The 14,375-nt window shown below is 38.2% G+C and overlaps 1 protein-coding gene across 6 annotated transcripts in view; it reads left to right on the plus strand.

Moving 5' to 3' along the window:
- The window catches only part of CKAP5 (cytoskeleton associated protein 5), a 72,975-nt gene that overhangs the window by 18,509 nt on the left and 40,091 nt on the right, over positions 1 to 14,375 (plus strand). For all 6 annotated transcript variants that reach the window (XM_070759956.1, XM_070760002.1, XM_070759985.1 and 3 more), the window contains 11 exons: positions 905 to 1,098; positions 3,075 to 3,281; positions 5,004 to 5,175; positions 7,893 to 8,025; positions 8,248 to 8,351; positions 8,679 to 8,792; positions 9,794 to 9,898; positions 10,506 to 10,595; positions 10,686 to 10,850; positions 11,253 to 11,381; positions 12,758 to 12,940. In XM_070759956.1, the coding sequence (XP_070616057.1) occupies positions 905 to 1,098; positions 3,075 to 3,281; positions 5,004 to 5,175; positions 7,893 to 8,025; positions 8,248 to 8,351; positions 8,679 to 8,792; positions 9,794 to 9,898; positions 10,506 to 10,595; positions 10,686 to 10,850; positions 11,253 to 11,381; positions 12,758 to 12,940 (1,596 nt within the window). The remainder of the gene's footprint in view (positions 1 to 904; positions 1,099 to 3,074; positions 3,282 to 5,003; positions 5,176 to 7,892; positions 8,026 to 8,247; positions 8,352 to 8,678; positions 8,793 to 9,793; positions 9,899 to 10,505; positions 10,596 to 10,685; positions 10,851 to 11,252; positions 11,382 to 12,757; positions 12,941 to 14,375) is intronic.

Raw genomic sequence — 14,375 nt, forward strand, 5'->3', positions numbered from 1 at the left:
CCTCTCTTCTTTCTATGATTTTATATTTTACATAGATAATTCCTACAAAACATTTCTTCATATCTTTACAGAAGTTTAATAATCTAAATTAAATTAATTTTTTAAAAAAATTGTATTTCAAAATAATAGATAAACAAAAGAGAAAAAAAGAAAAAACATCAAAGGGCAGACTTTATGAACCACTCAATCTTTCTGAATTGTTGAAATACCTTTACTAGGAAAAAATAGCAACATTAGTAGCATAAATTATTATTTATGAATCTTAATGTTTTTATAAGTTTGCTATAATGATATTTATTTAGGGCATGCCATGTGTTCTTAAAAAAATTAAATAGTTTGTAAATATCAGACAGTGTTTGTTGGAAAGGAGAACTAGTAAAACAATTGAGGTTCTCTATTCTCCCTCCTCTTTTCTCCCCTTCCCTGTATCTGCCCTTATCTCTCAGCAATTAGCAACAGAAGTCAACATATGGTGGCAGCACTTTGGAGGCATGACAAGAATAATGCAGAGGTCTGAAGAGGGGGAATACAACATTGCTAGATTTGTGAAGAAAACCTCAGTTTGTGCTATTTCCAGGATTATTAACTCTGTATATGATAGTTCAAATAAGACAGAAAATTTCCTCACTGATTTGTATGACTGTATTGTACTGTAATCAATCATGACTAAAGCAGTTTCAGAACTCTTCAAATCTATTCTTGGAACTGCAGATAGCACATCTGATGAATACTGCAGAATTTTAGTTGGCATTTGGATATCTATGATTTGAATGCTTAGAAGGAAAACTATAGTACATCAGTATGGGTTGTAATAAAAATATATAGTTGACAATAAAAGAGAATAGCATATAATTCTCTTGGATCCCACAGGGATTTGATTTATTTCTTTCCATTTTCTTCCTAGGTATGGAAAGCCAGATTAAATGGCTATGAAGAAGCACTGAAGCTGTTTGAAAAAATAGATGATGAAAAGAGCCCTGAATGGTCCAAATATCTTGGACTTATAAAGAAATTTGTAACAGACTCAAATGCAGTTGTTCAGTTAAAAGGATTAGAAGCTGCACTTGCTTATGTTGAAAATGCTCATGTAGCGGGAAAGTAAGTTATTTGTATTTATATATTAGAAGAACTGTTGCTCCTACTAATGAGTTTAAGATCCCAAATTATAGTTATATATCAGCTTTGAACAGTTTCAAACATTATAGGAGTTAGAACAATGTTTTTGACAATTTATTCAGAGCCATGTGGCTAAAATTGTACAATGAACTCTATACCATAAATCTTTTTGAAACATGCCTATAGTACATCAGTCATTTAATCCCCAGTTTGAATTTTTGAAATGATTTTCTTTAATCAAATAAAAATTGATACCTTCCCCACTGCAAGGGTACCAAATGTTGGAGGAAACAATTTATGTTGATAATTATCTGAGTTAAAATATTCATATTTGTTTCTAGAACAATTTTAGAGTAATTAATCACTACACATTGTAATGGCCATTCACATTATAAAAATATTTTTTTATTTAACACATTGCATGCATTTGAGTTGTCTGTAAAATATAGCAGTGAAGTGCTCAATATGCATGCTTAGGAGTCGGGGGTTTTGGGGTATAATTTTTATTAAAATTTTTAAACTAGAAGATAAAAGCCAGCAAAATATTAGAAAGTTAAAAAAAGAAATTAAAGAAAAACAAAAGGTGCAAGAAGGGGGGGGGGAGCTAAGAAAAATTGAAAAGAAAGAGAAATTCTTTTAAAGGGGCTTCCAATATTTTCACAGCTTTTATAAAGTGCAAATATACTTTTGACTGCTCTTTTTCTAAAATTCTATCATATTTACTCTCTTTTCCATAATCTATCCCATCTAATTATTAAAACTAGAAGTTACAAATTCATTTGTTTTCATATTTCCACAAAAAGTCCATAAGAGGCTTCTAATAAAAAATAAATGTGCACAATGACTATTCCCTAATCAAAGAAGTTAATTTATCCATGTCAGCAAAATTTCTCAACTTCAGCAACCATTCCTCTATTTTGGGGAACGTCAAACTTTTTCAACTCTCTGCATACAATAATCTCACTGGTGTGATCATGTATTGAGATAAATTTTCATGGCTTTTTCTAACTGTTTATCCATTAATCTTAAAAAAAAGCTTTAGCTTCATTTGAATAATGTGTATGAATGTGGTTATTATAAGTATCCTTGAATGCAAAAAAAATACATTTCAGGAAAAAATTTCAGATTACAGTGGTACCTCGACATACGAGTTTAATTCATTCCAGACCCGAGCTCATAAGTCGATCAACTCGTATCTCGAATGAATTTTCCCCATATGAATTAATGTAAATAATTCTAATTGGTTCCAGCCCTCAAAAAAGTCCCAAAGTTAGCTTAAATTATGAAAAAAGACATGTTTTTAATTAATAAATGTACATGCAACGCGTATAAATAAACAATAAAGTAAATAATGAAAAGAAATGTACAAAATACAATAAGAAAATGTATAAAACACAGTACAGTAACCTTATCTTGGTGACAGACGAGTGCGGCTGTGTACTGTAGGCTACGTAAACAACACTTTCTTAAACTATCATAAACGTAAACAAAACAACAATTCCATAGTTAAATGGTATAAAACTGTAAAAATATACACTTTCTTAACTTTTTAAACTTTCTTAAACGACCGAGACGAGACTTTGTTTTGCGCGCTAACCGGAAGCAAGGGATTCTGGGTCAGAGAGGCGATGCACCAACTAGCGGTAACTCAGCTCGTATCCCGAATTTGAGCTCGGGTGTCGAACAGAAATTTCGCTCGCGTCGCGGCTCGTAACTTGGAATACTCGCATGTGGAGCAGCTCGTATCTAGAGGTACCACTGTACTAGAACATTTAGGAATATTTCATAAATGCATCAAACCCAATCTTAACCTCAGTAAATTGCAATAGATATAACAATGTACTGAACAATCCTGTGTTTAATGGAATTGACATTATTGCTATAAAGTGGATGAGAGAATCAAATTGCTCATTCTGTTTTCGACTAATTCTTGTTATTACCTTTTTTCCTTTTTCAAGAACAACAGGTGAGGTAGTATCTGGAGTTGTAAATAAAGTGTTCAATCAGCCTAAAGCTAGAGCAAAGGAACTAGGCATAGATATATGCGTCATGTTTATTGAAATTGAGAAAGGGGAAGCGGTGCAAGAAGAACTGCTTAAAGGCTTGGACAACAAGAACCCCAAGATTATAGTGGCATGCCTAGAAACACTGAAGAAAGCACTAAGGTAAGATTTAATGGAAATTTTATTCAGACTTTCTAAGAATAAGGGAATTTCTTCTGACTAATTAAATTCTCTATTGCGGTTTCCAGTTAAGTGGTGGAAAAAAGCTATATTATATAATATTATTTATTTATTGGATTTGTATGCTGCTCCTCTCCGAGGATTCGGGGCAGCTCACAGCATGTAAAAAAAAGTATACAATATAAATATCTAAAATCCAATTAATAAAACCAACTATTATAAAAACCCTGGAACATTAAAAATCATTCATTCACATTCGAACAACAAGCATAGATCACACTTGTCGGCCAGAGACTAGGATCTAGTGACCCCCAAGCCTGGTGGCATAGATAGGTTTTCAGGTTCTTACGGAAGGCGAGGAGGGTGGGGGCAGTAGGAATCTCTGGGGGAAGGTGATTCCAGAGGGCTGGAGTTCACACAGAGAAGGCTCTTCCCCTAGGCCCCACTAAGTGATCTTTTATAGTTGACGGGACCTGGAGAAGGCCGACACTGTGGGACCTGACAGGTCGCTGGGACTTATACTGGGACTCATTTAGTATGCATACATTGCCCCTTAATTTCATGTGTTCTGTTCATCCAAAACTAAGTTCCTTTATGACTTAGTATACAGTGAAATCAACTGCTGTTGATATTTGATGCAACTTAACAAAAGACTGAACTCTACAAATCAAGAAATAAAGAAATGGGAAGGAATCCATTTAAATACTGTAATTTAGTCTGTCTTCTGCCTGACTGTGTTAGTACATAGGCAACCTTTATTAACATTAAAAGCCAACCAGCACCAGAAATTAGAGGGCTATGAAAATTGGTGGGGGGAAAAATCCCCCAAAGACAGTGGAAAAGCCACTTACATAGATAGTTAACGGCTCAACTATAGATGGCATAGAAACCCTAGTTTTCTCTCTCCACATAATACTTGTATGGATGGAGTTTTCCTCAAGCAATGACTATTAAAGGATGGCACTTAAAGTATTTATGCTCAATCTGCAAAGATACTGCCACAGTCACATCAAAATTCAGCTGTTTGGCCGATCACTTGAACTTACCCACTTATCACACTCTTATCTCTGTCCTTTTTGCTCTGCATGGTAGCACTCCTTGGTGGTGGTAGTGCTAAGCTAAAATAGGCCTTCAACAGTCTTAGCTGGCTATCCATAGGCCTCTACTTCTGCTCAAAGCAAGGAGTGTCCTCTCAAGCCCCATGTTGCAAACCACCACTCCAGTGGTATGTCCAAGTGACTTTCATTAGCTTCTTCCCATGACTGACAAAGCATGCCCAGCCTGGCCCTATGCAAGAGGGTTGCTAGTTGCTCGAAGCTGGTCTCATCACTTTCGAGGCTTTCTAAAACCTGACAAGATGCCCACTGTTCTCAAAATTGTCGGTGACCTTCTGTTGATCATCTGGAAAACCTCAAAAGCTTTCTGTAGTATCATGAGAACAGTGGGCACAGCCTTTTCATGAGGTTTTAGAAACCCTCAGAAGCCCTTTGAAACATTGTAAGAATCACATGTACTGTATTTGCAGAATGGTGTTAGTGGGCTTTAGAGAAAGGTCTGGCCACAAAATGTCACCCTTTATGATTCATTGCTTAGTGACTGAAGCGGTATATAAGTCTATGCTAATGTTTAGAATGCCTAAATATTTGTGTCCGAGTGTACATTAAGATAACATAATGTTAACATAATTGCATGTATATATTTCAGTGAATTTGGTTCAAAAATAATCACCCTGAAGCCAATAATCAAACTGTTGCCAAAACTTTTTGAATCTCGAGAGAAAGCAGTTCGAGATGAAGCCAAACTCCTTGCGATTGAGATTTATCGATGGATTAAGGATGCTCTCAGGCCTCCATTACAGAACATAAATTCTCTTCAGGTAAATTGGGGAAATGTTATGTTCTGATAATCTTAATAGGAAGTTATTAGGAAATAGAAAAAATAGGGGGGTTTTCTCAAATGTTTTCAATAATTCAAAGCTTTGTTTTGGAAAATTATTCCTTTTAGATGCAATTTTAGTGGAGGAAACTTTATAAAATAGGCATTAGCTCCAAGATCTGAAATGACTGAAGTTCTAACAAATCTCACATTGAGTCTTTCAAGAGACTTGGAAAAAATGGGTATATCTTGCACTAAGAGTTAACAGGTGATCATCCACTATCAAGTTTTAAATTTTTTGTTTGTTTGTTTGTTTGTTTGTTTATTTGTTTATTTATTAGATTTGTATGCCGCCCCTCTCCGTAGACTCAGGGCAGCTTACAGCAATGATACAAACAATATATAATAACAAATCTAATAGTTAGAATCTAAAATAACAATAATACATTTAAAAAGTCTAAAAAACAAGAAACCCCAATATATAAAAACATACATACAGTCATATCATAAACAAATAACTACATAGGCAGGGGGAGATGTTTCAGTTCCCCCACGCTTGACGGCAGAGGTGGGTTTTAAGGAGTTTACGAAAGGCAAGGAGGGTGGGGGCAGTTCTAATCTCTGGAGGGAGCTGATTCCAGAGGGTCGGAGCCGCCACAGACAAGGCTCTTCCCCTGGGTCCCACCAAGTGACATTGTTTAGTTGACGGGACCCGGAGGAGACCAACTCTGTGGGACCTAACCGGTCGCTGGTATTCGTGCGGCAGAAGGCGGTCTCGCAGATACCCTGGTCCGGTGCCATGAAGGGCTTTATAGGTGATGACCAACACTTTGAATTGTGACCGGAAACTGATCAGCAACCAATGCATAATGGGTGGTCTACTCCAGTGTTTCCCAACCTTGGCAATTTGAAGATGTGTGGACTTCAACTCCCAGAATTGCCCAGCCAGCATCTGCTGTCGGGGTCAACTCTGGGAGTTGAAGTCCAAATATCTTCCAAGTTGCCAAGGTTGGGAAACAGTGGTCTACTCTGCTAATTACTCAGCAATAAATAGATATACCGTATTTTTCGCTGTATAAGACGCACCGGTGTATAAGACACACCTAGTTTTTAGAGGAGGAAAACAAGGAAAAAAGTATTCTGAACCAAATGGTGTAGTATTATATTGTTTAATAAAATACCACTTTTTACTTTTACATGTATACTTTTTAAAACCATGTACACTTTTTACAAACTTCAAACTTGACAGCTTCAAGGACTTCAAGCTTGTGGACTTCAACTCCCAGAATTCCTCCACCAGTCATGCTACCTTAGGAGTGGGAGCTGAACTCCACAAGCCGTAATCTTGCCAGGTTTGAAGACCCTTGCTCCTAACCTCTAATTCAGGGATCTTTAAACTTGACAGTTTTAAGACGAGTGGACCTCAACTACCAGAATTCACTCCACCCACTTATCTCCTAGCTACCCACCCGGATTTCTTTCTTGGTTTGCTAAAACTTGGAAGGCCAGTTTGCGCTTCTGTGGAGGTAGGGGGGATGAGAAAGCAAGTGGGGGGGTCCACCCAAAGACCTCTCCCTCCCCCTCTCCCCCTCCCTCCCACTCTCTTTCTGTCTCTTCCTCCCTCCTCTATTGCTCTCCAATGCAATCTGTTGGAACCCGCCCATTTCTCTGTTGCTGCATGCCCACCTTACCTGCGACCTCCCAAAGGCACAACCGAAGGGAGAAAATTGGGGTAGGGGCTGATGAAGCTGAGCTCCCTCGTGCCAATCAAGGCCGCCCTGCGGGCTTTCTCCAGTAGCTGGATACAGCGGCTGGGCAGAGGCCAGTTCTCCCTGGTTTCCTCAGCCAGGAAGAGCCAGCCCCTGCCCAGTCACTGCCAGTCACTGCCACAGCTGCTCACCCAGATGAGCCAGCCACACAACAGCACAGCGTTGGTGCAGACAATGGCTCTGTCCCTTCAGGGCTTGTTTGCCGACCTCCTCAGCCTTGCAATTCGGCTTGGGGCGTGAATATGACATTCTCGCCCATAAACGAAAGCTGCCAGAGCCCCCTCAGCTGTTGCCACCACTGCTGGGACTGGCTAACTCTGGCGGTGCACCCACCTTGTCCCTGCCAGCTGGAGGTCCCAGGCAGCTGCCTGAAAAAAAGGGAGGCTTTGCTGCTGGTGAAATGCCCAGCACCCTGCCCATTCCTTGGCAGCATTCGATGTACAAGACACAATTTTTAAAGCGCTTTTTTGCAGTAAAAAGATGCGTCTTATACACCGAAAAATACGGTATCAGTAAAAAGATTTTGAAGTCATATAATAATGTTATTAGTAAATGTTATTTCAGTAGCAGATTATTTATAATCAGGTGTATTCATACACTCACTTCCTCCAGCTTGTCTGTTACTCTAATCATAACACTTTTAAGTGGTTAATAACCGCTCAGAGTTCGTTTGGAGTGAGTGGCATATAAATACAATCAATCAATCAATCAATCAATCAATAACAAGCCTATATAGAGGGAGAAAATAGAAAAATAATTTAAAAATCCAAAACAGTAACAGCAGTGCCCCTTAACCCAGAGCAACATATATTGGATCAGTGTAGGTTGTAATCCTCAAAAGTCTTCCTAAAGAACTATGCTTTTATACCTCTTTGAAGGCAGGAAATAGTCTAAACATCAGGGGTCGAGATTGTGTTTATGCATCTTTCGGCTATTTTAATTTTTGTAGTTAAAAGAACTGGAAGAAGAATGGGTCAAACTGCCACCGTCTATTCCCAAGCAGTCCAGGTTTCTGCGATCCCAGCAAGAAATGAAAGCAAAATTTGAACAACAGCAGGCAGCTGGTGGAGATGCAGATGGAGGTAACATTTGATCTGGAACTTCAACCTTGAGGATATTACTGGGAAAAAGAAAAACTCACTAAAAAGCACAAACTGACAGAAAAGTTGGATGCATATCAGTATCTAGACAGTATCATTGCACAGAAGTCCTTATTCTGGCAATTTTGATCATATGATTAGTAAAATGTAGTATTGTAGTATAACTAGCCTTTACTTGGCTGTGTCTAATAGCTGTTTCCATAGGAGGTGATGATGGTGATGAGGATGTTCCACAAGTTGATGCTTATGAACTTTTAGAAGCCGTTGAAATTATCTCCAAGCTTCCTAAGGATTTCTATGATAAAATAGTAAGTGGAGATAAGACAATATGTTAATCTTAATCTCTGTAACTTCCCTTCGCATCAATACTATGTGCATTAAAATACCCACCAAATAATTTTTCTTTTCTGCTACTGAATTTATATGTTGCCATATTTAAGAGGTATTGCTTATTAAGGACAATTGTGGTAGATCAATGTGAAAACACAGAAGTAAATTAAAGTACCTCATTGTTACTGACCCCATGGAAGCATGTGTGTGTATTTTTCCCTTATACAAGTAGGAAATGACGTGATTAGAATGTATCACATTTCAGTAATGCATATATCATATATGTTTAATGGTTTGCCTTGCAGGAGGCCAAAAAATGGCAGGAAAGAAAAGAAGCTTTGGAGGCAGTAGAAGTGCTGGTTAAAAATCCCAGATTGGAAGCTGGAGATTATGCAGATTTGGTGAAAGCTCTTAAAAAGGCAAGTTTCTCTGTATTAGCCAAATGGACCTCTCAAATCTAAATACAAGGTCTCAGTATTAGTATAGTTATAAGGAGCATTGATTGGTAAATATAGAATGTTTAATTATAATACAGGATGCATTCCAAAAGTAATGCAATTATCTTTAAAATCAATTTATGGAACAGATTTGCACAAACACTTAAAATTCTTCAAAGTATTGTCCTTGGGCCTCTACACATTTTTTTCCAATGACTCTGCCGTGACTGGTACATGCCCTGGAAGGCATCTTCGGGGACCGCTCGCAAGGTCTTTGTCAAGGCTGATTAGATGTCTTCTATGGACGAAAAACGGGTTCCTTTCAGGGCTGGGAACAAAAACGTTGCTAGGGTGACCTCAGGACTATTGGGGGGGAGACAGCGTTGGCAAGCGTTCCTGGTGTTTGGCCAGGAACTCGCGGATTCATAGCGCGTTGTGGCAAGGTGCATTTTTTGTCCATAGAAGAGATCCAATCAGCTGTGACGAAGACCTTGCAAAGACCTTTTTAAATTACTTTAAAAATAATAATTGCATTACTTTTGGAACGCACCCTGTATTTCCACACTGGTTTTAAGTGGATGATTGATATCTTAATTGCCTAGAAATAGAAATACAGTAAATGTAATTGAACATGTTCTTAACTCTTTAAGCAGATAGCAAGTCAGCTAGCACTAGTAAATTGCCCGGGTTTCCAACACTTGAGAACACATGTAGAATAAAATCTAGAATTTGTGCTCATGAAACAATTTTCTCCTCTATATGCACACTCCAAATGGAGCATATTTTATGAGTGTATAGGAAAGTGGCAGGGGAGGAAAAAACAACCTCTCTTCCATTCTTTGTTTGTGGACTGTCAAATTGGAGAGTAACTCTTAGATAGTTTAATATTAATTTAGGTGTATGGTAGGAGAAATTATTGTTAATTTGTTCAGAATTCATTTTGAAATTTTATATCATTCGATTGTGATGCTCCTTCTTTACAGGTTGTTGGAAAGGATACTAATGTGATGTTGGTTGCTTTGGCTGCCAAATGCCTTGCTGGACTAGCCACTGGTCTCAGGAAGAAATTTGGACAATATGCTGGTCAGGTGACTATAATGTGCTTAGTGTTTGCTTTTGAATTCTCTGTGCATAAAATTAATTGTGGAATGAGGAATAGACTAGAATTTGGCACCAGACTGATACTGATTTCTACTGAATGCATATTAAATCTTCCTTTTATCATATTTCGGCCATTGAGCAAATGATACGCCTTTTATATCCGGCCACAGTAAGTGTAAATGTTTTATTAAGGGATTTTTAAAATTGTTTTTATATGATATTTTGTTGTAAACTGGCCAGAGTCCTTCGGGAGTTGGGCGGCATACAAATTAGAGAGGCAGACAGACAGACAGATAGATAGATTAAATTTCTAGCAAATTTTATTCTGGATTTTGTTTTATTACAAAAGAATCTCTAGGAAGATAGGAAATGTTTCCAGATGAGTAGTTTGAATTAAGTAAGAGTTTTAAAAACAGCAAACGTTTTTCTTTTTAAAAGCTGTTTTAGCTAGATTGTTTCTTGATGTAATGAACTTTTAATGTGATTTGAATATTTTCTCTGTCCTTTGTATGGGACGATGATGAAGATTTCCTTGTATTACAATTGACGCTGGAGTGGATGCACAATTTGTAACTTCTTAATAACATTCAACAGGTTGTCCCAACTATTCTGGAGAAGTTCAAAGAAAAAAAGCCTCAGGTCGTTCAAGCCTTGCAAGAAGCCATTGATGCTATCTTTCTTACTGTAAGTGAATTGATACCAATACTCTGAACAATATTCAGAGTAGTCAGTAGAATAGTCAAAGTGAATCTCTCATGTTCAAATATTTTTTAGACCACATTACAAAATCTCAGTGAAGATATCTTGGCTGTAATGGATAACAAAAACCCAACTATCAAGCAGCAGACATCTCTCTTCATTGCACGAAGCTTTCATCACTGCACTCCTTCTGCCCTTCCCAAAAGTCTCCTGAAACCATTCTGCGCTGCTCTCCTCAAGGTAAAAAATAAAATCATCTGCAGAACTAGCATTTGAAATAAAATAAGGAGATAGCTGAGCTTTATGTAAAATACAAATCAATTTAGAGGAGAAAAACCGGGGAAAACATGTTTTCACCATATTTCACTTTATAGTAGCAGGGGTCCCCAGTCCCTGGGCTGCAGCCCACTCCTAGGCTGAGGCCTATTTGGAAAAGGACAATGTGAGCAAGTCGAGCTGTATGTTTCTCTCTCAGGCGCCCCCCCCCCCCGCCCCGCCCGCCCCCTCCCCAGCCAGGCCTCCAAACAACAAAGGTTGTGGATCACTGCTTTATAGGATTCTGTGAATCAAAGCTCCATCAAGCAGAATACTTGGATACAAAATACTTGGATACAAAAAAACAGATTTTGTTTTTTGCCACAGCAAATTAATGATTCAGCTCCAGAAGTTAGAGATGCTGCATTTGAAGCCTTGGGCACTGCCCTAAAAGTGGCAGGTGAGAAAGCTGTGAATCCTTTTCTAACGGATGTGGACAAACTGAAACTGGACCGGGTAAGTTACACTAAATCATCAGTCTGCAGTAGGGTGAAAATATGATGTTATTCAAGGAGCCCTGAGAATAAGTCAGGGGGTTAACTATTAGCATTTTCATTAATGAATAGGCTTTGATTTGCTATTTTTGAACATGGTATGAGTTTTAGGTTCTCTAAAATAGTTTCTATCAGATAAATTGTGAACCTTTCATTTTTTTACAGCGTATGCTGTGTTGGATATAGCCAAATTTCGGTCTTGAAAAGGGGCCATGGGCAAATATGAAACTTATTATAAAAAAAAAATAAAAAAAATTTTATTTGGAAAATTAAGGTAAAATACAGACACCCCCTCCCCCAAAGAAAAAAGGGAATATTTCTTTACAAAAACCAAACAAAAGATAGATAGGCAAATAATTAGAAATGGAAAAAATCTGCATTAAAAAACGACAAAAGTGCATGTGCGTGCACGCACACACACACTATATATATATATATATGTAGATTGTTCTGTGTTCGGGTTTACCTCGTGTAATATGTATGTATGTATGTATGTATGTATAGGTATACACACACACACACACATATATATGCAACATATTTTTGCTGAATTGAAAAGGAAGAGAGACTAGTATAGATCTATTTTGAGGCTAGTTCCTCTCATCAGCTAGCCATCCCTTACTGGGATTTAAACCTGCAGCCTCTTTGACAGAAATACACACACGCACATGCATACACACACAACTCTAATTGCAACAAACATGACCTGTCATCTAAAGGCAAAGAAACATGTAAGCGTGTATTTGCAACTTTTAATATATTGATTGCAAAATGGCCATTGAAAAGTTGGATGCATGTTCCTGTTCCTCTCTAAGGGAGGAACTTTGCATAAATGCATATATGTTTTAATCACTTTGACTTTGTTCTTTCTCCTCATCCCTCCCCAGGTTGCTTGGTAATGAGTTCCTTCATCTCCCAAACTTATTCTTGCAGTTCTTTTTTTCTTTCCTACTTGGCAAGCAGTTTAAGTTACTCCCTTTGGTGCTCTTGTTTTTTCCCTTTCCTCTGAAGAATGCACTGGTTCTCCTGGGCCCTGAAACATTCAGGCCACTGATAAGGGAAGAGAGCAAGCAGATGTTGCAAATTAAAACTTTTATACTTGTCCAGCCTTTAGGGGATAAATCGATTGAAATGTTGCGTAAATATAATAAAAGTCAGAACTGAAAAGAACTTATTTACATTGTAATTATACTGCATTTGTACCAGAAATTAGAAAAATCCAATTAGTTCAGGAGCAATATAGTTCAAGAACTGTACTTTTTGTAGCAATATTTTATGACACTTGTGAAGGACCTAGAAGGGTTAATGCTTTTATGTTAATCTTATTTTGTCTACTAGATTAAAGAGTGTGCTGAAAAGATAGAGTTGGTTGGTGGAGGCAAAGTTAGTGGAGGAGCTGATAGAAAAGAAAACAAACAACTTCCTGGCAAGACTCCAGTTCTTTCTGGCGCTGCAGGCGATAAGGATATGAAAGATAACTCAGCTAAATCTGGGCCACCAAAAAAGACTCCCATTGCTAAGGTATGAAAACTACACATTCTAAAATATGAAAGGTTAAATTTGCATATATTTAAATGAGTACAAACCGGTTGCATTTTCAGAAGTGAAAAATAGGGGATTACATTTGCTTATGGGGTAAATTTTATGTAAATGTTCTGAAAAATTCCAAGGTTTAAACAAACAGGTATAATGTCAGGATTGCAATGTTTAATTTTCGCATTCAGTATGTATATATTTTGTTCCCGTGAAACATTACAAAATGAACATTGGGATTAACAGGCTCATGCACACGTGTGCACAAAGAGCAAATTCAGTAAAATAAAGTTTAATTAGATGGAAATGTCTCCAAAGACAACAGCAAAATATTGGAATAGTAAAAAGAAAAGGTTTCCCTCGCGCATATGTGTTAGTCATTCCTGACAATAGAGGGCAGTGCTCATCTCTGTAAATGTAAAATAGGGGCTAAGAAAAATGAATGAGTAAAGAAGTAAAGAAATGATCGAAGCACAGTGGCTTAATTTTATTAAGCAAAAGAGAACATGTTTTTTTCTTTGCTGTTGCCATTGCCAGAATTCAAAACAATAATGATTTTTTTCACCATGTTTTTAATTTGACTGAAATTTGCAAATACTTTTTTGCAGACTGATTGAGAATAGAATAGAATAGAATTTTATTGGCCAAGTGTGATTGGACGTACAAGGAATTTTTCTTGGTGCATATGCTCTCAGCGTACATAAAAGAAAAAGATACATTTGTCAAGAATCATGTAGTACAACACTTAAATGATTGTCATAGGGGTCAAATAAGCAATGAACAAACAATCAATATTAATAAAAATCTTAGGATACAAGCAACAAGTTACAGTCATACAATCCTAAGTGGGAGGAAAAGGATGATATGAATGATGAGTAGTGTTGGGCGAACCGAACCTGTACAGTTCGGGTTCGTACCGAACTTTAGGGTGTTCGGCATGACGAACCCGAACCCGAATTTTCTTTAAAATTCATATTCCGGTTCGGTGTTTGCCGTCCGGCTGTCATCTGCTGAGAAGAGGAGGAGGAGCCAGGCGCCGGTGGCGGCGGAGGAAGGCGAACACTGGGGAGCTGCCGGTCGGGAGGCTGGGAGGGAGGCACAAAAGGAGCTGGGGAATCCCACGAAGGGATTCTGGGGGTGGAGCTTTGACGTCATTTCCTGGATTCTGGAGGTGCCCGAAATTTTGGGCTTTACCTCCGCGCGCCGCCGCTTACAAGCAGGCTGCTAAGCACACCAAGGTGATCACTTCCTGGATTCCATCCTCCCACCATTACTCTAGTGCCGCACCCGGAATCTTGAAAGGACGGGGGCGCTTCTGCCGCCGCCACACCAGGCAGCGCAGGGCCTCGCTCGCCCAGAGCTTCCTCTGTGTGCTTGCTCCCAGCTGGCTGGCCTGAAGCTAGTACAAGGCTTGCGCGAGGCC

The sequence above is a fragment of the Erythrolamprus reginae genome, chromosome 1, assembly GCF_031021105.1.
Source record: "Erythrolamprus reginae isolate rEryReg1 chromosome 1, rEryReg1.hap1, whole genome shotgun sequence".
In the NCBI taxonomy this organism is placed as follows: domain Eukaryota; kingdom Metazoa; phylum Chordata; class Lepidosauria; order Squamata; family Dipsadidae; genus Erythrolamprus; species Erythrolamprus reginae.